Source organism: Squalius cephalus (genome assembly GCF_949319135.1).
Source record: "Squalius cephalus genome assembly, chromosome: 20".
Lineage (NCBI taxonomy): Eukaryota > Metazoa > Chordata > Actinopteri > Cypriniformes > Leuciscidae > Squalius > Squalius cephalus.
In genome coordinates, this window is record NC_137141.1 from 10,775,557 (window position 1) to 10,799,778 (window position 24,222).

A 24,222-nucleotide genomic window follows, 5' to 3' on the forward strand; every position below is an offset into this window, starting at 1 on the left:
CCTGGTCTGAACAATCTCATTTTAATTCAGAAATTCAGAGTTGTTTTCAACCAGGCTTGTGACAACCAGATTTTATGCTTCTTTTCCTCTTCATACTATAAAAACGTATAGATAAGCATGGATAGATTTTTGCTGCTTGATTGAACAAACACTTTTTACTGAAGTCACCACCTTTGGCTTGTCACTGGGAGTTGTAAAGGTATATTTTTTATGTAAAGAGACTGTTAAATAATATATACTGCAAAGAGCACAACACAAATAAAGCAAACACACATGACTTTCCCTAAGCACTTCCCTTTGGAGGAATCCCTGCAGCCATTATGAGGTACAATCCATTTCGTCAAGTGGGTGAGGACAGTTTATGTGGACAGACCCTCAACTACTCGATTTTGACAGAGAAAGCGAGTCGACTCATGTACTCTTTAGGCAGCTCTGTCTGGCATGTTTTGAGTTTGTTTGTTCATGTTTAGAATATGTTTTTTTTATCTGTTTTTCTGTTCATGTCTGAGTTTGGTTAGTTTTCTAATGTGTTAATCAGTTCTGGCTTCCTCCGTTCCCTGCTTGTTTATTTCTATGGTTACTGATTGATTTCGTATTCTGTGCAGGTGTATCTAGTTAACTAGCTCCTTTGTTTGCTTAAGTCCTTTGATAAGTCCTGTTCAGTTGTCTGTTATTGTTGCGTTTAAGAGTTTTTTCTGTCCTGAGTTCTATGTATCCTGAGTTCTTTGTTAAAATAAACTAAAAATTGCTTGTGTTTAGATCCTGCATTCAACTTGATTTGCAACCAACCGTGACATTCTCCCAAAATGCAACGTCACAGAAGATTGTGTTTAACTTACCTCCACCCCACACAACTCTAGTGAATGCTATATGAATTATTATTATACTTCTTGCTACTGTACCTTAAGACTGTGTTTTTTATAGTCATAGGTGGAAGATGGAAAGTATGGAAATAAGAGTTGGAAGGGCATAAGTGAAAGTGGATTGCAGTCCAGTACAGTGAAACCACATTATACTCACTCAGGATCAGAGGTCACTGCTCCATCACTGACGGTGCATCCCAATACGCATACTATCCATCCTAAATAGTATTTGAAAATAGAATTAGTACGTCCCAAATCGTAGTATGTTGAAATGAGAATTCCAAATGTGGTGAAGTGCCGTTTACGGTTAGCTCCGCCACATGATTATTAACCGAGCTGTATTTAGAGAATATAAAGGGCATCCCTAGGTCAGCGGGATACCGCGTCATTATTGCTTTATTTGGGCGTCATGGTTGCCGGTGTAGTGCCGAATTTCGACCCCCACTAAATTATTACCCCCCTAGTATTGGTAGGTTTAGGATTAGTTGTGGGGGAGGGGTTAGGATTAGGGGTGGGGTTAGGATTAGGCAATCAGGTACTGACTTCAACGAGGGGGGTAATAATTTGGCAGGGGGTCGAAATTCGGCTCAACAAAGGATTGGTTTGCTGGATATTTGACGGGAAGTCCCGCTGGTCAGCCTGTAAATTGGGCATTTGATCGCGACATGGTCTCGATGCTGTTGTTTTGTTTTGTTTTGTTTTGTTTTGTTTGATTGCTTTTGGTGATTTTAGTTAAATTACCCTGTTTAGCCTTATTCTGTCTACTATTTAAGTTCGTCCTTCTGTTTTTCCTCTTCTTTGGATTCTCTTATGGATTATTATGAAATATTACTTGTGATCTTCATTATCTGCCTCTTCATTCTGTTCCTGCACAGCTTGCTGACAGGGTGCTTGATGAGGGATTGACACTGTGAGGTGTGCCAGGTTAGTATTCTGGTGATTGTGAATGACTGGGTGAAGGTGAAGGACCTGTGGCTGATGGCATGCTGGCTGAATCTGTGACACTTGCTTAATTTGTGTTCATAACCATTAAATTAATATTTAAAACCGAGAAGAAGAATACCACATGATAAAAAGTGTACATAATTTTATGTATTTATTTTTTGTATCTTGAAGCTCGAGCTAAGCAGGATCTTGTGCATAGCGCCATCAGCAACCCATTATGATTACATGAAGCATGAAGAGTATGAATACACTACAGGTGATGAAGGAATATTTTTAAACCATCCACCAAATTATTATTTCGTCCTTACAGTGTAGCGAGTTAACAAAAATTCTACCTCAGTGCATTATTAAGTAAAACACATTAAGCTGAGTTAATGCCTAAGAATAACAATATTTTACCTTATATATTTTTTATTTAATTTTCATTTTAACATTCTCTCTATATTTCAGTGTTTTAATCACAAAATGATAAAAAAATAAAAATAACAAAAAGGTATATATTATTACAACCAGTGTGACATAAATGTCAAAAGCAGGAAAAAGAACTCCACAAACTGGATCACTTATTCAAATTCATGTGAGTTAATACAGAGATAATGTGAGTGTATTTCTTTCTCTCAACTGCATGTGTGACTCACTAGAAGCCATTTAATCTAGTAGAGACACTGAACAATTAAAATAAACCCCAAATCCAGCATAGAGCGGTTCAGTGAATTTGGTGTTGAATGTGTGTAAGTGTGTGAGTGTGTGTGTGTCAGAGACACTGTAGAAGGATAGAATTCCAGCTGGCCAGTTCAGATAAACTCCTACTCTGTTAGAAGGATGTGAAGGGGCAGGTATGACTTTTCTCTTATTATTGTGTCTGACAGTGAATCTGTTTTCAAAACAGTTCAGACTCCAGGACTTTTCATTGTATCCAAATAAACTGTCATAACTCCATCCTTTCCTGCTGATTCCTTTATATGCCACTGATATATCAGCTCGCTCACTCCATTCAGCCTCCCAGTAACAGAGTCCAGTCAGACTCTCTCTACACAAAACCTGACACCATTCTTCAAATCTCTCTGAATTATCAGGATACAGCTGATCCTCTGAAACATGTGTCATCTTTCTGTTCTCCTCAGACAGAGTGAGAAGAGAGTTTGCTGTGTTTAAATCCAATGTGAGATCACATGCATCTGAACACAAGATAAATTGTAACATTAATAACAACAAAACAACCACTATTAAGGTGTGTGTGTGTGTGTGTGTGTGTGTGTGTGTGTGTGTGTGTGTGTGTGTGTGTGTGTGTGTGTGTGTGTGTGTGTGACCTACATTTCAGTGGTCCTGTTGTAATCCTGAACTCTCCTGCATGATCCACACTATAAAAACAAAAGATGTCACAATAATTTTATATAAAATGATTGCCATATAATAGAATATAAGTAGATGGTTGTTCATGCTTATATTTTACATGATCTATTGTGGTTGACAATGATAAATGTACACTTTGTCAGTGTCAGAAGATCAGCTAGTGTGTTGCATGTTTGCACTAGTAGTTTAGTGCTAGTACTCTTCCTTCTGTTTATATGGTTCATGGGCATTTGTATTATCACCCATCATACAGTTTTCAACTAGTTCACCTGAGCCTATCTTTGGTACATTCATAACAAAGAACTACCCTCGTGCATATGAGCTCTTTTGCTTTGGCTTAGTAGTCTTGCCGGGTGCCATCACATGCAAGGCTGAGGTGGCCTGACCAGCATTGTAAGCCCCAGTGGCGAGAGCAGCTGTTGTCTCACAGGTGCTGGACAGGAGCTGTGGATGAACCCACCAGGTGGCATGCACCGCAACTGCACACTCCACCTGGGGAATCCCCATGAACCCCCTGACCACCCCACCATCAACGGTAGCGAGAGAAGAAAAGCTTTTTATGCAGATTTCGGCATCTTTGAAGTTCCATATTGGCGCCAATATGCTTCTTTACTGCCAAAGTCCTTCATGCACATCCAGGAAGAAAGGCTAGGGGGTGGGGCAAGGCGATTTACGCGCTGCGCTCCCCAGACACCAGTATGAAAGCTCAGAATGACACCGAGCGCGTATCAGCCCTGGAAAGCAGGGTTGTCAGCTCTGAATCTGATTCAACATGAGCACACCATTATAGTGGGTAGCTCAGCATCATCTTCATTTCCAGAGCATAATTTCCCTCTCTTCGATCCCTCTCAGCGATTGACATCTGATCCTCCGCTGGAGCCCCGAATGAAATGCTATGTCCCCCATGAGAAGGACCAGCAATCCCATCCGGAAGCTTCACAGCTTGTGATGCACTAGATGAGTGGGGGGCCCACGGAAACGACCGCATCCAGAAATGCACGGACAGAGAAGCATCTATAAAAAGACTCTCACTATCCACTTGCTCTTTTAGGGAAAAGGCTCTTTTAGTGCTGAAGCAAACAGGGGAAACTCTCTGAAGAGCTTCTTCCTGGTTCGTTGTACACACTCTAATGATGATTGCAGAGCAGAATTGTGAGAAACGCTTGGCTCCGAAGCTATAGCTTGATTGTGCAATGCAAGCGCGCTACCATTTATGCACCCCGCTTTGCGGGGCGGGGTGCGGGATGCAAATCTCACATGCCAATGTCCATTGGCTCGTTTAGTTTACACTCAAAAGTGATTGGGCTCTCAGGCGAGATCCCAATTCACCAGTTAAGATCCGACGTAACGTCGAATGTAACTGATTGAAAGGGAACTGTTGTTCAGCTCCACTGTGCTGATCTGCTTTAATGAGTATCATGAGGTAAAACATAATTTCTGCTCATTTACAACACATTCTCATACCTAAGGCGTCACTTTTTGTCACTTTCAACCATGCTTCAATATCTGACGCTCAAAGCACCCTTTAGCGTCCATATGTGACGCTTCGGTTATGGGTAGGTTTAGGCGTCATGTAACTGACGCTTTCGGAAGCGTCAATATCTGACGCTCAAAGCACCCTTTAGCGTCAATATGTGACGCTTCGGTTGGGTAGGTTTAGGTCTGTGGTAGGGTTATGCGTCTCATATGGACGCTAAAGGGTGCTTTGAGCGTCAGATATTGAAGCATGGTTGAAAGTGACGCCTTGGGTATGAGAACGGGTTGTCATTTAGACTGTGATCTCTTAGCCTGTATTTGGGATCTGTTTTTCTTTCAGCCTCTCTGACAGCAATGACAATTTACTTTCTAAAGCAGCAACAACCTTTGAATTGATGTTTTGGGATAAGAGACTTGATTATGTTGCTCAGATGCTGCTGTTGAGCTGAATCAAGATCATCTTCAGTCACAGAGTTCAAGACGTGCTTTTTTTTTCTTTTTTTCTATGATCTATGATCTATGTACATATTTTCAATTACTTTATAATGCACACATGTCCAAACACACATGACAGGATGATTGTTCATGTTAAACATACTTAAGTTTGTCCAGTCTGTAGTTTGGATCAAAGAGCAGCTTGACTAGTGATTGTCCTGGGTGATTGAAGCTCAGATCCAGCTCTCTCAGGTGTGAGGGGTTTGAACTCAGAGCTGAAGCCAGATAACAACAGCCTTCCTCTGTCACCATACAGCGAGATAATCTACACACACACACACACAACATTAAGATAACATGATTGTGACATTACAAATGATCAAGTTCAAGCCCTCAACATGCAAATATATTTATATCTGTTTTAGTGACCTTTAGTTATTTGGCGATGTTTTGTTAGTATAATAGATATGGGAAAAAAACACAGAAGTGTTATTCAGATATCAATTTTTTTTCTTAATATTACTTGCAGTCTTTTTTGTGCATACATTTCAGCTTATAGAAGGGGCACATGTCAGGATCACGTGATGGGGTCAGGGAAACACTTGACAAAACATAACTGTGAAATAGAAAATGAAAGACATAAAAACCTAAATGTGATAATTAACCCCCAAAACCAAATGTGACAGATACTTAAATTATGTTGGTGGAGTTGGAGAGGTGGAGGGATGCCGAAGCAAGGTGAGCAAATGCTAATATACTCCAGCAGTTACTTGCCAGATTAGATCATTTTCACTCCTCCCGAAGTAGAGTTTAGGAATTTAATATAATAAAAAAATGAATTAAACAATGAGCTAAATGTGAAAATAAACTTGCAGCTGTGTAGCCTGTTTTCCTTGTTTATTATTCTGAGCACCAGTAGTCCACTTTCATTTAATAATTTTTGTTAGGCATATGGCCAATTGCATTTATGCAATATAATGGAGCCAAACCTGAGAAGGGAGTCCAGAAGATCCCACAGCGTTCCAGTACACATAATTTATGTAGCTGTAATTCATAGGTGAGCTTATTGTCAATGAGCATGCACATGCACCTTCTTTATGAATTAAAGGTACAATATGTAAGATTTTTGTATCAAAATATCCAAAAACCACTTGCACAGTGTTATATATTTCTTTCAATTGTGTACTTACATTATCCTAAATGTTTCCAAGAATTTGTAAATTCAGAGAAATTCACAATTTTAAATAGTGCCCGTCCCTTGTCACTTGTCACCTACCAATGACGTAATATCCACGTTATCCCTGGTTTCCGCTTGTACCGCCATTGTAACCATGGCAATAGACATGGACAACTGCATTACGTCTAGCGGTAGCAACACGCTCACGCTGTTGTTGTTTCGTTCAAACATTACGGACCATGACAAGCAGACTTTGGGACAAAAGTAGAAATAAAACGAGGATCAATATCGGCATGGCATTTTCGAGATGCAGAGAGCTCCGCGTCAAACTTGGACTTGACAGAGCTTCACGACTTGACAGAGAGACGCCGCTCTTGCATGCACTTTATAGACAGGTGAGCAAATGTACATAAAACGAATCAATGTTGTAAGGCTGCTGCCAGTATGTCTGGCCGACCCCCCGATAGAACAAAAGGCCCCCCTGGACATTAACACTTGAACTATCTCCTGCATATGTAACAGGGATTTCGAGGTGCAGCACATAGTGCAGTTCACACTCCACACACACTATCTCCCCCTCATCCCCCCTCCTCCTCACCTGAAATACACTGAAAACCTATGCAATGTAAAGTATGTACAAGAAGTATCTATGCATGTTTGATATCATTTAAAGTGTCTCAGTGCGCCTGGTAAAATGGTCTCATTCTCCCAACCATAATGAAAAGTTAAAAGAAGTTATAAAATATGAGAAAAGTGATGTGTCCCTTAAAGGTGTTTCCCTCCCCCAGATCCTCCATTCAGACTGTACCTCCTGTATGCAAAACAAGAACCTATTCAAATACAAATTCTGATCTCACAGTGTGAATCCCTGAATAGGGAGCCAAAATCTAATTATAATGACAGACCCCACCATTTGGTGAGCATATTGAATTCTGGGTATATAAGGAAAAGGTGCAGAAAGTTCGAGGAGTCTGTAGGTTGACTGCCCACACAACCGCATGTGTGTAATCTTTCGCTGCCAGGTAATAATCTTTACAAATTCTGCGATTCCTGAATTGTTGATATGTTATGATTAACTGATGATTTATTCTTGCGAATTGGATTTGAATTATTGCTTCATTACCTGGTTAATAAATTGTAAACGTTTGATTTTATTCTGACTGACTCTGAGATTGTTTTTACTCTTATAGATTATAGGATTCGTATATTTCCACAAGTTTGCGTCAGACATTAGTGACGACTAATACTGGATATCAAATTCAAGTGTACTTGAATGAGGGGGGTGAGTTAATTTCCGTCCAGAATCAGCTAAAGCTGTTTGATCAACCTGGATTCGGGTGCGTTCCATAACCTCTGTTCTAATTTAATGTTCTTTTAGATAAGTGTACGTGGATATCCCACGGGCTTGACTACACCAAAGCCATTTTAAGAAAAGTGAGTTGATCGGCTAACGTCTTTTAATGGTGGTCTTGACCTCTACTAATTGAAACAATTGAATTAAGTTCCTGAGGTGGCATTCAAGGGGGCTATTTAAGTGTCTGTTATTTTGTACGTGTGAATACGGCAAATCTCAAACATTTAGCCAATTACCTCTGTTTTGTTAAGCCAGACTGGCGAGATTGTGTCGTGCATCCGAAGGACTGCTGAGCGATATAGTTTCCGAATCTAGATGGGTAAACTATAATCAGAGTTAAAAGAATAATCAGATATTCGTTCACGTTTAATGATGCACAGATATCATTAAAACCTTTTTCATTTATGGAGTCAGATGAAACGAGCTATTGCATATGAGAAAATATATTGCATTTAATCTTGTTGTGTTACGTAAAAGGAAAGACAGTAACGCGCAGAGAAACCTTCCCCGTATTATTGGAGACCTCCATTGGACCAATAGACGGGCTTACAAAGTGGTGACCTCGACGTGATCTCGCAACAGACGAGCAACGTCTTTCCAGCGCAACATTCAACTTGAACTCTGCCCGGAACATGAGGTTTGAACTCCTTTCCATCTATCTCCAGCTGCTATGGTAAGTTGATTTCTTTGTCTTTTAGCGCTGAGGGAAACTGTTTTGTACATCACATATAGACACATTTGTAGTACGGGTCGGTATACCCTTTAGACCGGAACCGAAAAATCCGGTGGGCAAAAGAATTAGACGGGAAACATGTCTTTTCAGGGAAATCACAACAGCGTAGATGTGGAGATAATGGAGATTCTAGGCGTGCAGTTAAAAAAACTCCTTGTTCGGCTAAGCGACAAGGGATTACAACTAAGCTGGAGTAACAACGAAATATTGTCCTGGTATTCTGCCGAGGGTGCGAAGCTAAAATCAAAATCAAAATACAAAAAGATTCCCGCTGCAATTGTTTATTTGCTTCGTCGTAACGACTTAGAGACCATAGCCGAGAACGAACGAACAATATCAGAAATTAAAGAAATCAAAAGATCGCGTTCTGACGAACTGTACAAGTTAAGAACACAAGTCGAAGCGTTTGCTTACGAACAACAGGGGTGGGCTAGACAGCGCGAAGAAATGGCAACACAAATTGATCAAATTCAAAGAAAACTTCAAAACGGCAGTAATTACATATCTGCTCTCGAAGACTGCTGCGACAAATCAGGTTTCCCAGTAGCCGCGGTTAAACAAGCAGCACTGGAAGAAACCTTTGAGCTAAATACTAACCATGATAGCGATGACGACGCGTTACTAACGTTTCACAAGCCACAGAGAGAAACTCGTAACCGAGCTCTTGTGAGTCTGTGGCCCGAACAATCAAACTTGCGAAGCCCAGTTAAGACTCGAACAAAATCGATTGATTTGCCAAAAAAATCAGTTAGAGTCGCTGTGCTTAAAACCATGACAAACGCGGATGATGAAATCACAACAATCAGCCGGCCGTTAACATGCGAAGAATGTTCAAGACATAAACAGGTTGTAGGAATGCTGCCGCGAAAAGGGCCGTTTCAACCCTACTGGGAAGCATTGATGTTACAGGCCAGCGTGTACAAATTAGAAACTCGAGATGTGTGGCAAATCGCTCTACTCACTATACCTGATGAGATTAGATCAAAGCTTACCGCAAACATGAAATCTGGCGACATAATGAACCGAGTCGAAAATGAAACCAACGAAGCTATCTACGAGCGTCTAAAACAAGCATTATTAAACGTTAGGGGACCGACGCATATTGATTGGAGCAAAATCTTAGAAATAAAACAAACAGGTAACGAATCATTTGAAATGTATGCTGAACGGTTATGGGTAACATACAGAGAACACTCAGGGCTGGAAGAGATAGACCGCAACCATGACGCATTACTACAAATTTTAAAGACCAATGCCGGAATTCCCGTTCAGAAGGCTTTGGCAAATGGCGTCGACCCGGCCGAAAACACGTTCCAAGCAATAGTAGACTGGGGTACAAGAATAGAAAACAGATTTTACAAAACCAAACCCCGCAATATTGCGTCCGCACAATGGTTAACAGAAGGGAACAGCCCAGACAAATTTTATCAAAGATCTCCAAGCAAAACGCCATGCCACTATTGCAGAAAGGTTGGCCATTTCATGAGAGATTGCAAAAAGAGAGAGAGAGATTTAAAAGAGCTAGACAATCATTGCCAAAAATCGCCATCTAGCGGAAACGCTAACCTGTACAAACAATTCACCAATTTCATTGACGAGTATCAAAAACAACAAAGCCAAAATGGCGCGGCCCACAACGCGAGCGGAACAACTGAAAAATATCAACACCAATAGGGATACGTGGCCTCCATCGCCGTAGGGAGCATAATTAAGAGCGGAAATCGAATAAAAATAAGAGCTAATTTAGGAGGCCGGTTAGCGGACGTACTTATTGATTCTGGCGCATCTTGCTCCTGTACCGACATTCAATTTCCTTTAACTAACGAAACCATTCAGGTCAAAGGTATCGGCGACACATTAATGATTGCAACAAAAACACAGCCAATTGAACTCGATTTAGGCGTAACCGTTTTGAAAGAACCTCTCTGGTATTTACCTGATAACAGTGAAGGGACTGTGCTGGGAATGGACATTATGCGAAAGTATGGCTTTGTAATTCACTGCTTTGAAAAGCAAATTGAGTTGAAAACAGACAAAACTGTAAAAAAATGCCTACCAAAAAACACAACAAGCATTATGTCCATATCCGCCCCAGATCCCATTCAACAAATGGTAAACAAACACGATAGCATCTGGGCTACACATGAACATGACTGCGGCCTCATTGACTTTGTTGTGTGCATTGAGGGGGAGCCCCCTCCCCCACAAAAACAATACCGCATCAAACCAGAAGCCGAGTCAGCTGTTCATGAAATTGTACAGCAACTTGAAATCAGAGGAATAGTCCGACGTTGTAGTTCAACCACAAACTCTCCGTGTTTACCAGTACCAAAATCGAATGGTAAATGGCGTCTTTGTATTGATTATCAGCGTCTCAACAAGGTTTTGCCCAAGGCTACACCTATAGTGGCAAATCCGTCTACGTTACTATCGCAGATTTCAACACAAGCATCCTGGTTTACAGTGCTCGACGTAAAGAACGGTTTCTGGTCCATTCCAATCAAACGCGCTGATCAGTGGAAATTGGCCTTCACTGTGAATCAAATCCAGTATACTTGGGAGAGAATGCCACAAGGCCTCCATAACAGTCCTGCGATTTTTCACAGAGCATTAGAAGACACGCTTAATCCACTGACAGGGACCGGAAACGTGATCCATTACGTTGATGATATACTTATCGCAACCGAGGGATCATTCGATGATCATTTGCTGCTCGTTGACGAGGTACTGCTAACGCTCGATAAAGCTGGCTTCAAATTAAACAAAGAGAAAGCTCAAATCGCACAAAACGAGGTCCAGTACCTGGGTTATACGATAACGCAAAGCCACCGAGCATTAACAGATGACAGGCGGAAATGCATTGCTGAACTTCCCCGACCGCACACGCTGAACGCGTTACAGAAAGTGCTGGGAACAGCAAATTACTTAAGAGACTTCATTCCAGACTTTGCAAACATAGTCACACCGCTGTATTCCCTCTTAAAAGGAAAATCAAAGCCCTCTGACGTCCTTGAATGGACAGAGGAACACGAAAAAGCTTTTACGAGTCTAAAAGAAAATTTGTGCAGTGCTCCCGCGCTCGGTCTGCCGAACCCTAAAAAAGCATTCCACTTACAGGTGGACGCGAACGAAAACACTCTCAGTGGCGTTTTAACCCAAGATCATGGGGGAAAATTGCGTCCGATCGCCTATTACAGCCGAAAAAAATCCACGGTCGAACAAGGATTCGACCCGTGCACTCAGCACGTGCTGGCGGTTCACTGGATGTTGACAGCAACCGAACCGATTGTAGGTTTCCAACCTATCGTTGTGCATACAGTGCACACGCCAGTACAAATGCTTTTGCAGGGCCGAATAAAAGGTGTATCGTCGCAGAGGTTAGCAAGATGGCTAGCAGACATACAGGCACGTGACATCACAACGGTGAACGACCGAATATTACCTCATTTATTGGGAGATGTAGAGGGCCACCCACACACATGCGAAACCAAACCGGAAGCTCAGAGCCCAGTTCATGACCAAGAACTTCCAAATCAGACACGAGTGTACATTGATGGTTCCCGATATTGGCATGATGGCAAATTCCACACAGGTTGTGCGGTGTGGGCTCCTCACTCTCCCAATTCAGACACTAACCAATTGCTAATCAAACTATCCGAAAACACATCTGCGCAAGAAGCTGAACTTATTGCATTACTCGAAGCAATCAGATCACATCACGAGCCGCTGTGTGTATACACTGATAGCCGATATGCATTTGGTGCAGTCCATGATTTTATGGCACAGTGGCAGTTGAGAAAATTCCTCACATCTGCCGGAACACCGATCAAACATTTTAACATCATAACTTCGATTTGGCAGGAGGTTAAAGCACGCGATTCCTCACTCTCCGTTGTCAAAGTGCGCGCGCACATCAGCAAAAATCCAGATGAACACGAGAAAAACAATAACATTGCAGATCAATTAGCAAAATTAGCAGCACAAAAGGGAGATAAATGGCAGCCTGACAGACTGATTGTTTCTGCTGTGAGTGCGTTTCAGACTGTTCCTATTGACTTGAAACAGTACCAGCTAGAACTGTGGAGTTCTGATGGAGAGCTGACACCGCACCTGCAGCAGGACCAACTAGTCAAGGTCACTGAAGGCATGATTTTGAGAGACGATAAATACATCGTTCCAGAAGCCCTCCAGAAACCAGTGATAAAGTTGTACCATGATTATGCACATGTATCAGCTCCCAAAACACAACAGCTGATACAAAAGAACTTCTGGTGGCCACAAATGGCATCAGACATTCAAAGATGGTGTGACACATGCATCGTATGTGCTACCATTAACCAAGGTAAGCCTGGCCGTACAAAACTGTGTAGACCAGAGCCACCCAAAGGACCTTGGGAGTCACTCCAATTGGATTTTATAGGTCCACTACCCAGTGCCAAGGGCGGGTATCGTTATTGCCTTGTGATTATTGACAAATTTTCCAAGTGGGTGGAAGCGATTCCCACTCGCAATAACAGTGCAAACACGGTGGCACGTGTGGTAGCGAACCAAATCCTCCCACTCTGGGGGGCACCAATCCAAATTGAATCCGATCAGGGCACCCATTTCACAGGGCAGGTGATGAAAAACATATGCCAGATGCTGAACATCAAACAAAGATTCCACGTCCCGTACAGGCCGCAGAGCTCTGGGATGGTGGAACGTGTTAACCGAACCATAAAAGAAAGCATCTCAAAACAGGTTGCACAACACAAAAACCAATGGATTGATGCTTTGCCCACAGTTCTAACAATACTGCGGGCAACTCCTTCAAAAGCCACAGGTATCAGTCCATTCGAACTCATGACTGGAAGAGTCATGAAGCTGCCCATCGACCCAGAAATTACCCCAGCAGACCTGGGGCCTCTTGTGATCGCAACTCAACAGTCTGTGTTGAAACAATTACGAGAGAGGCTGGAAGTGCTACATGCACACGCTGCTCTGAAACAACAGCAATCAGACCTGACAAATGATGCACAATTCAACCCAAACTCTGAGGTGAAATTCTCAGAAGGAGACATGGTAATGATACGTGTTTTTGTGAAGCAAGGTGCATTCACACCCAGATGGCATGGCCCATATGAAATTAAGGCTGTATGCAACAGCTGTGTGGCCACGACCATAAAAGGGAAACTGCGATGGTATCACATGTCTCAGTGCAAACCATTTAAAGGTACACAGAATAAATGAATAACTGTCACTAACTTCTCTTCCTGCCTTCCAGGTCGACTGCAGCGATCCCATGGAGGCCGGATGAAAGGAAAGTGTCCGGGCCCACGTGCATCAGACTGGGCCAAAGGGTTTCACTCACACACAACCTGAAATGTGGGAGGTGGGTGTGGAAATACTCCAAGGGGCCTTTCACACCAAAAATCACAGTCGCACCCAAAGAGACAGCTACATGGCCTCCCGGTATAGTACCGGATCCAAATTGCACACCACAAATTTGCTGTAGTTCAGGTAGCACCCACCCACCTTCAGGAAACATTTCAGGATACACTCGAGCACCAAAATTCATGCACAACCTCACTGCCTGGTATCAACTTAAAATAGATTCAGGCGACACAATAGGCGACATGAACACTCTACACGAAAACAACAACAATGGCATAGACCCAAAATTGTGCTATAACATTAAAAATTTGGAACCTGCAACATATAGGTGCACACATACAGAAACGCACAATGACACACACATGAGATTCACAGAACTAATGTACGATCTCACAGCTTACACACCTAACGAACAAAAACCAAAAACATTTGTGTGGACCAACCGAAAGGAAGGAACGTATTGTGTCGGAAAATGTTCACATAGCATAGACAATTTCACCAATCCACACAACTGTTCATGGACTGTTACATATTGTTTTAATTTGACCACCTGCGGATACACTAAACCCAAAGAGTGTCCGGAATTGCACTCAATTCCTCCTGGTGGACTGATTAGAGGAAACATCAACAAAACTTTATTACATGATGTAAATTTGGTAATGACACATGTGACATACAACATTTCAAACATACTCTCTGCCTATACAAAACATTGTAATGTTAATGATGAGTCGTATGCATGGCTACAGTCACGAATCGATGATTTAATTTCTGATTACAAAGACAGGCTTGCCGTCCAAATTCCACCTACTCGCTCAAAACGAGACTTGCTAGGCAGTATAGCCGGCTTGTTCGGATCAATTAATTCAGCAGCCAACACCTATAAAATAACCAAACAATCCCAATTCTCCACATGGTTGACAGATCAGATGGCCACTGGTTTTCAACACATCACCAATAGCAATGATAACATTATCAAAGCGGTTCGTTCCGAGGCGCAGGCGCTTCTAACGATTAGCCACACATTGTTCAATCAGACCCGTACCATCGAACGTGACTTAGCCTGCAGATCATATGCACAAGATTTGTTCACTGCAACAAGACAGGAAATTTTAGACCTTCGTCTTCACAAGACCCCCAGACATGTTTTGAATGATTTAATTGAGGTTTTAGATTTGCATAGATGGTTCTCTTCAGAAAAAATGAAAAATGTCAAATATTCAGAACTTTTATCCACAATTATGATGTATACTGGAAACGAATGTATTGGTTGCATTGGATTTTTTGCCACTTTTCCTTTAATCCACCCAGATCAAGTTTATCAGAATTCCACTACTATTCGCTCTATTGGAGTGGTAGTTAAAGATCAGGTAATTAAATGGGATCACCTCACTGGATACATGACTTTGAAGGGTACTGAGACCTTGTTTACCAGTCGCACTTGTTGTCATGAAACTCATAATTATGTTGTCTGTACGTGTAACACATTGCAGCCTTTCTCTTCCAATGATAGCAAACTCATAAATGTTGAATCGTTGCATGGCCATTCAAATGCTGTTCAGGTGTCTCATACACAGTGGTGCATCGTCAGTGAGATGAATTCGTTCACCTATGGAGGGCTGACCTGTCCTGCTAATCACTCCTTTTGCTTGGAGGTGACAGAGGACTTTTCTATGGGCCAGATCGACATCCTCGGAAGGATGCCAACGGACGCTGAGGTCTCCCCATGGTGGGACGACACCTTCTATGAACACGGAACACAAGCTTTGGTCGACACAATGGACCTGGTACAGAACGTCATTCTCCAAACAGAGTACCACCTCTCTCAAGCGCAAGTGGAAACAAACTTGGCGCGAAAGACTGCACAGATCCTGTCTAGCTCATCTACCCGATCAGCACAGACCGCATATACCTGGTGGGACTGGGTACTTCGAGGTTGTGCGGTTGGAAGCGCACTCATCTTCTCCTTCACGCTCTTCCAATGTTGCTACTTCCGACACCTTATCAGATCGGTGAAAACATCCACCAACACTATCTTGACTCTCAGCCCCTTAAAGCTGCCCACCTTACAACGACTGAAATGACACCGCAGGAAACCCTGTGAGTGGCCCACGGTGCCAAACGGGGGAGCTGTAAGGCTGCTGCCAGTATGTCTGGCCGACCCCCCGATAGAACAAAAGGCCCCCCTGGACATTAACACTTGAACTATCTCCTGCATATGTAACAGGGATTTCGAGGTGCAGCACATAGTGCAGTTCACACTCCACACACACTATCTCCCCCTCATCCCCCCTCCTCCTCACCTGAAATACACTGAAAACCTATGCAATGTAAAGTATGTACAAGAAGTATCTATGCATGTTTGATATCATTTAAAGTGTCTCAGTGCGCCTGGTAAAATGGTCTCATTCTCCCAACCATAATGAAAAGTTAAAAGAAGTTATAAAATATGAGAAAAGTGATGTGTCCCTTAAAGGTGTTTCCCTCCCCCAGATCCTCCATTCAGACTGTACCTCCTGTATGCAAAACAAGAACCTATTCAAATACAAATTCTGATCTCACAGTGTGAATCCCTGAATAGGGAGCCAAAATCTAATTATAATGACAGACCCCACCATTTGGTGAGCATATTGAATTCTGGGTATATAAGGAAAAGGTGCAGAAAGTTCGAGGAGTCTGTAGGTTGACTGCCCACACAACCGCATGTGTGTAATCTTTCGCTGCCAGGTAATAATCTTTACAAATTCTGCGATTCCTGAATTGTTGATATGTTATGATTAACTGATGATTTATTCTTGCGAATTGGATTTGAATTATTGCTTCATTACCTGGTTAATAAATTGTAAACGTTTGATTTTATTCTGACTGACTCTGAGATTGTTTTTACTCTTATAGATTATAGGATTCGTATATTTCCACAAGTTTGCGTCAGACATTAGTGACGACTAATACTGGATATCAAATTCAAGTGTACTTGAATGAGGGGGGCGAGTTAATTTCCGTCCAGAATCAGCTAAAGCTGTTTGATCAACCTGGATTCGGGTGCGTTCCATAACCTCTGTTCTAATTTAATGTTCTTTTAGATAAGTGTACGTGGATATCCCACGGGCTTGACTACACCAAAGCCATTTTAAGAAAAGTGAGTTGATCGGCTAACGTCTTTTAATGGTGGTCTTGACCTCTACTAATTGAAACAATTGAATTAAGTTCCTGAGGTGGCATTCAAGGGGGCTATTTAAGTGTCTGTTATTTTGTACGTGTGAATACGGCAAATCTCAAACATTTAGCCAATTACCTCTGTTTTGTTAAGCCAGACTGGCGAGATTGTGTCGTGCATCCGAAGGACTGCTGAGCGATATAGTTTCCGAATCTAGATGGGTAAACTATAATCAGAGTTAAAAGAATAATCAGATATTCGTTCACGTTTAATGATGCACAGATATCATTAAAACCTTTTTCATTTATGGAGTCAGATGAAACGAGCTATTGCATATGAGAAAATATATTGCATTTAATCTTGTTGTGTTACGTAAAAGGAAAGACAGTAACGCGCAGAGAAACCTTCCCCGTATTATTGGAGACCTCCATTGGACCAATAGACGGGCTTACAATGTTATATAGCTCAGCATGATGAAATGTTAGAATTTGATCAGTAAGTTATTCTAATGTTGATCTAGCTTACTGCTAGTCTCATATAGCCAACAAACTAACACATATAATAACATTATAACTTTCAACACACTCAAGTGCAGTTTAGTATGATATTGTAATATTAGACAAAGTGAAACAGCCCTGCGTTACCTCACAAGTTTAATTCGTCAAATAAACTGACCTGTATGAATGGTAATTCAGCACTTGCGGGTAGTTCGGTAGAATGAAATGTCCTTATTCCTTTATATCTGCAGGACTCGCGTGTGGCGCTGATATCTGTCTCTAATTAGCAATCGCGCCCTGCTCCATACCACAGTCATGTTAAAAAACATGAATGTTTTCACTCATCCATAAACATCATTAGATCCATCTGCATGACAAGTTCCATGATTCCGCTTATCACTGCGTCATCAATCTACGCCTTTGTTATTGTAAGAGGTTAGCGACCCCTAGCAGTGAAACATTTTTTTGTAAAAAACATTTTGTAGTTTTAATGCAATTCCTTAACATACACGTTTAACTATCAAATCCAAGGTTTATGAAGCATTTGTGAATCCAGAGGAGAGTTTTTGGGAAGGTCCATTTTACATACAAATTACCCAGAATTAACTTATATAAATTAAGTAATTTATGAAATGAATAACCATGGACATGGAAATGAAGTAATTTATATAATAAAAAAAGTAAGCATATATTTATGAAGGTTTCGTGAATGAGGCCCAGTGTGTTCAGATTCCTGTAACTCTGATTTTAATTAAAAATAGTAAAAATAATTTAAAATAAAATGGATTTAATGTATAATTGTTTTATCCACAGATCACTGAATACAGATTTAGGTTCATATGGAGTAATTCTGGGTTCAGTGTTTTATTCATTGTCACAGTGTTGAAGGAGCAGAATTGATCTCAGTAACAGTTTCTGTTCATCTCCCTAAATACAGACAAGAGCAAAAACAAATTGAAAGTCTTAAGACTGGGGTCTACTGATTCATTGCAAACACCCAGGAGATCGGGACCAGAGCAGAGAGCATCTTTAATTTTGTTTTTATTACCTCAGTATGTTGAGTTGACAGTGTGAACTCTTCAGTCCATCAGACAGAAGCTTCACTCCTGAATCATGCAGGTCATTACGACTCAGGTCCAACTCTCTAAGTGAGGAGTTTGGTGATTGTAGAGATGAAGACAAACTTTCACAGCACTGATCAGTAAGATTACAGTCAGCAAGTCTATAACACAGGGTTAAATATGGCTCAGTAAAGAGATGACCAGTGAGTTTACAGCTTGTCAATCTAAACAGATCAGAGTAGAAATACCGAAAAAGAAAATGACAAATTATTTATATTTGTACTTTGTGTACAGGAGTTGTGTTACACTGTTACAATGTATGTGCACCAGTGGCATGCAGTAGTGTTCTGAAATGAGGAGGCAAAGTCCTCACAGTTTTTTTTTATGTTTTCTTTATATACAAATCAAATGTAAATGCATGCCCTAGTTACACTTAATATTGTCACATTTTCCTGGTTAAACATGACATAAAATAAGATAAATCAAATACAATTCCAGCAGTTTATACTTTTTCTCTTTTTAGGGACATTTGATTTTTCCATCTGGACTTTCAGGACTTTCAGTTTGCTGACTGCCTTATGACTTATATGAAATGACTTATTCATCAGACTGATGAGTATTATTTGTGCAAATACTTTTTATATCTATGGACTTAGAGACTAATGTGTTGAGGCCAGTAAGCCTATTCATGGACTTCTATTATTGGGACTATTTTGTTGAAGTTTATAAAAGGGTAAACAGTTTGTGTTTTGTTTGGTATTACCTTCTAGCAAATGAGTAAAAGGGAACAATACAACCAAATTCTCCCTGTGATAATGATTCAACCCTTTAATTAACCCCTTAACTGTCAAAGCTCCCCCCCCCCCATCCAGAATCCAGACACATAACCAACATATATTTAGAAAGCCAACACTTGAGAGTTTACAGTTCAAGACTCAGAATTACGCAGACTGTTATTAATATGGATATATAAGCTCAAATCTATAAAAACTAAAATAAAAATATTATGAATATAATTTTTAAATGTATAAAAATATTATGTGAATATTTTATTGTTATTCTTTTATTTGTATTCAGCCATTATTAGCCTTTATTCTGCATCGCATGGCTGGCCCATCAACACCACTTTCATCCCCCATACATTAATCCACCTATTAGTCTATCTAGAAAACAAACAAAAAGTATTCGGTTTTTGAATTGTGAATGAGCTTACACATGCACCCTATTTACTAATGATTGCAATTCATTAACATACTAATTTTTAACTATGAAATCCGAGGTTTATGAAGCATTTGTGAATCCAGAGGAGAGTTTTCGGGAAGTTCCATTTTACGTGCAAATTACTCCGAATTTACTCATATATTTATGAAAGTGTCATGAATGAGGCCCATTGTGTTCAGATTCCTGTAACTCTACTTTAAATAAAATTATTCAAAATCATTATATAAACAATTAAATAATTTTAAATAAAATGGATTTAATGTACAATTGTTTTATCCACAGATCACTAGGGGTGTAACAATATATTGTGTCACAATGTATTACAATACAAAAATGCATCAATATGTATTGTAGATAGTGACAATATACATTGTGTATACAGTAGTTCACCCAAAATGAAAATTTCTGTGTGACAAAAAAATTCAAGTTTTAGTGTCAGTACTACATTAAATTACTATAATGTTGAATATAATGTATTATAATGCAATGGGGGAATATTTGTGTCCTGATAATGCCAAATGTCTTATGTTACCAGTAAAAAGTGGTCTACATTATTTTAAATACATCTAGTCAGTGACAGAGTGCAAGCATATTCGTCTAAAATAATTCTGTATTTTCAGCTTCAGAATCATTAATATTTTTATTCTGGTGTCTCTATTGTCCTGTGCATTGGGTTTCCAGCACCAAGTCTAAGCCTATTCATGTACACCCACAATGTAATATCAAATTTAGCATTTTAATCAACATTTAAAAAAAATTGCTAACCTTTTATCATATGTCTTGGAGTATTGCAATGATATCATATTGTGAGTTCAGTATCGTGATATGTATCGAATCATGACATGAGGCTATCGTTACACCCCTACAGATCACTGATTACAGGTTTAGGTTCATATGGAGTAATTCTGGGTTCAGTGTTTTACTTAGTGTCAAAGTGTTAATGGAGCAGAATTGATCTCAGTAACAGGTCCGGTTCATCTCTATATAATACAGACAAAAGCAAAAACAAATTGAAAGTCTTAAGACTGGGGTCTACTGATTCATTGCAAACACCCAGGAGATCGGGACCAGATCAGAAAGCATCTTAAATTTAAAAAACAAGTGAATCTTTATTGGTTTTATTACCTCAGTATGTTGAGTTGACAGTGTGAACTCTTCAGTCCATCAGACAGAAGCTTCACTCCTGAATCACGCAGGTCATTACGACTCAGGTCCAACTCTCTAAGTGAGGAGTTTGATGATTGTAGAGATGAAGACAAACTTTCACAGCACTGATCAGTGAGATTACAGTCAGCAAGTCTATAACACAGGGTTAAATATGGCTCAGTAAAGAGATGTAGGTTATTAAGTCATGATCACTTAATTATCTTGTCATCTCAACATAGCAACACTCATTTGTCTCAAAATACCAATTCAAGGTAACAAAAGCCATATAATTGCAATATAGCTACACAATGCTGCATAGGTTAATGGGGTTTAACTTTGATCAGGGACTGAAACTGAAATAGCTGAATAGATTAATTTCTTTCATCAATAAACCACTTCAAATTAGTGTCCAACAGTTGACAAATAAGCTACAATCGTCATAGACATTATAGTGCTTCTGAACATGTGATCAATTTCTCTGCCAGCCAACTCAAGGTACTGGGATGCCTGCATGATAGTAGAATGATGTTTGACAAATGCTAAATAGAAATGTTTGTGGCTGACCACAGCAATAGTGAGTGATGTTCAGTTTTTGTCTTGTGTTTAATTAAGTCAAATTAAGTCAAAAGCTCAAGAACAACTGCTGTTGATATCACAAGATATCATGTTGATATCACAAGAAAAGATGGCAGGAAAAAAAATAATGCAAAGGCCTTTTTGTTTTTCTCTAATGAACTTTGTTTTTTTTTTACAAAGCAACTGATTCTACACAACAGTGCAGTAATTTAATGATTCTACACAACAGTGCAGTATGAAATGAAATAAGAGATCAACACATATAAAAATGACAGCCATTGTTCTTGAACATAATGCAATAACCCCATAAAAAGGTTGCAGGTTCGATTCTCAATTCCGGCAGGAAATGACTAAGGTGCCCTTGAGCAAGACACCTGACCTCCAATCGATCCCGGGTGCTTCAGGAAATGGTTGCCCATTGCTCAAGGTGTGTATCCATGGTTTGAAATGTGTGTGTGTGTGTGTGTGTGTGTGTGTGTGTGTGTGTGTGTGTGTGTGTGTGTGTGTGTGTGTGTGTGTGTGTGTGTGTGTGTTCACTACTTACTGCTCCTAATGTGTATGCACTGACTTACAGAACTCAAACTTAATCAGTCCAAAAAGGCTGCAAAATAAGCTTTATCTGATATTGTTGGTTTTGTAAAGGATGTAATTCATAAGGATTAATACATTTAGACATTACTGCACACACGATCACATAAATTAATACTCACAGAGCTTTTTGGCAGTTCAGCACAGCTGGTATCAGTCTCCATCTGCCCTCATCTGATGTGTTGTATTTCTTCAGATCAAACTCATCCAGCCCCTCTGATATCTGAAGCATATAGGCTATTGTTGAACAGTGGGATGGAGAAAGTTTCTTCAATGAGCGATTTTCTGATTTTACAAACTCCTGAATCTCTCTGTACAGAGTCTGATCATTCATTTCCAGCAGAAAGTGGAACAGATTGATGCACCTGTCAGCTGAGAGACATTCATCACCCATGATTTTGTCTTTAATGTACTTTGTGACTCTCTTGATGGTCTCTGAGCTGTTTACTTTGTGTGTCAGTAGATCCTGTAAGAGTCTCTGATTGGACTCCAGTGAGACGCCCAGCAGGAACCGCAGGAAGAGATCCTGTTGTCCATTTTCACTCTGTAAGGATTTATTAACTGCTGCTTTTAGTAGTTCATGCAGAAGAAAGCTTTCCCAGATGTTCCAGTTACATCCATTCAGGAATAAATTCAGTGATGTTGTACTCTTGACTACATTCAAGTAAAATACAAAGAAAGCAGCTAGAAACTCTTGAAAACTCAGATGTATGAAGCAATAGACTTTCCTCTGATGAATCACAGATTCCTCCTTAAACATCCCGGAATACAATGAGGTGTCAGTGACGTCTATGCCACTCTCTCTCAGGTCCTCCTCATAGAACATCACATTGCCCTTCATCAGCTGATTGAAAGCCAGTTCAGCCAGTTTCACAATCATGTCTCTGTTGGACTGCAGGAGTTTCTCTGGATCTCGTTCATCATACTTCTGATTCCTCATGTTGATCTGAGTCAGCAAGAAGTGGATGTACATTTCAGTCAGAGTTTGAGGGATTTCTGCACTGTCACCCTGTTTCAGGAGGTTTTGAAGCACAGTGGCTGAGATCCAGCAGAAGACGGGTATGTGACACATGATGTGGAGGTTTCTTGATCTTCTGATGTGTGAGATGATTCTGCTGGCTTGATGCTTGTCACTGATTCTCTTCATAAAGTATTCCTCCTTCTGAGGATCGCTGAATCCCTGAATTTCTGTCATACGGTTGATGTATTTTGAGGGGATCTGTTTGGCTGCTGCTGGTCTGGAGGTGATCCAGATGAGAGCAGAGGGAAGCAGCTCTCCTCTGATGAGGTTTGTCATCAACACATCCACTGATGAAGACTCATTCACATCACAAACTTTTTCAATGTCTGAAAACATCAGTGTAATTCTGCTTTCATCCAGCCCATCAAAGATGAACACAACTTTACTCTCCTCATAAATCTTTAAGTCCAGATCTTGAAGTTCAGGATGAAAGTCCAGCAGAAGTCTGTGAAGACTGTACTGGTGATCTTTAATCAAGTTCAGCTCTCGAAATGGAAGCACAAACATGAAATCTACATCCTGATTGGCTTTTCCCTTGGTCCAGTCTAGAATTAACTTCTGCACAGAGACGGTTTTCCCAATTCCAGTGATGCCTTTAGTAAGAACAGTCTTGATTTTGTCTTTCTCACAACCTGATTCATGAAAGGATTTAAAGATGTCATTGCAGTAGATTGGAGTATCATGTGTTTTCTCCATCTGTTTTTCATTCACTCCTTCACTCTCTCCCTCTATGATGTAGAGCTGTATGTATATCCTGTTCATGAGGGTTTGATTCTTTTCCAGTTGTATTCCTTCCAATAAGCTCTCATACTTGTTCTTCATAATGGTTTTGTATTGGTCTTTGACTCTCTGCAGGACATCATCTACTGTTTGGTGAGAATCATGCTGCAGATCTGTAGTCTCCTCCAGCATTGTGAGTGTCCGAAGGGCTGCTTCTGTGTTGTGCCACCCCATGAGGTTCCGACAGTAGGAGACAAAGTGAGTCAGGTAGAACATCACTAAACTTATCATGCCATCTCTCTTCACTCTGCAAAAAAAAAATGAGACAAACAGAAAAATTGTGAAAAAGTTTTAAAATAGAGAAAAACATTCAAATGTTCCAGCACATCAAACCTTAAACTCTAATATGAAATGACACATTTACACAGAAGTGTCCGTTCAAGCAGCATTACGCTAGCTGTCTAGAAACAACTCCATTTTGGTAGAAGACATCACACATATGACTGCTTTTTTTCTGTACACTGAC

The 24,222-nt window shown here is 40.4% G+C and overlaps 2 protein-coding genes across 2 annotated transcripts; one reads left to right on the forward strand and one right to left on the reverse strand.

Annotated features, from left to right (window-relative positions):
• Positions 1-1,941: 1,941 nt before the first annotated feature.
• On the reverse strand, positions 1,942-23,997 carry LOC307148210 (NLR family CARD domain-containing protein 3-like). The gene is made up of 6 exons (XM_079853564.1): positions 22,078-23,997; positions 20,771-20,944; positions 18,412-18,585; positions 5,236-5,397; positions 3,123-3,169; positions 1,942-2,986 (listed from the first exon to the last, which is right to left on the reverse strand). Exons 1-6 carry the CDS (start codon positions 23,985-23,987, stop codon positions 2,457-2,459), a joined length of 2,997 nt encoding a protein of 998 aa, XP_079709690.1. The 5' UTR covers positions 23,988-23,997; the 3' UTR covers positions 1,942-2,456.
• Positions 14,369-15,793, forward strand: LOC307148212 (uncharacterized protein; the record flags this gene model as incomplete). Its single annotated transcript, XM_079853566.1, has 1 exon — positions 14,369-15,793. One exon carries the CDS (start codon positions 14,369-14,371, stop codon positions 15,791-15,793), a length of 1,425 nt encoding a protein of 474 aa, XP_079709692.1.
• Positions 23,998-24,222: the final 225 nt, after the last annotated feature.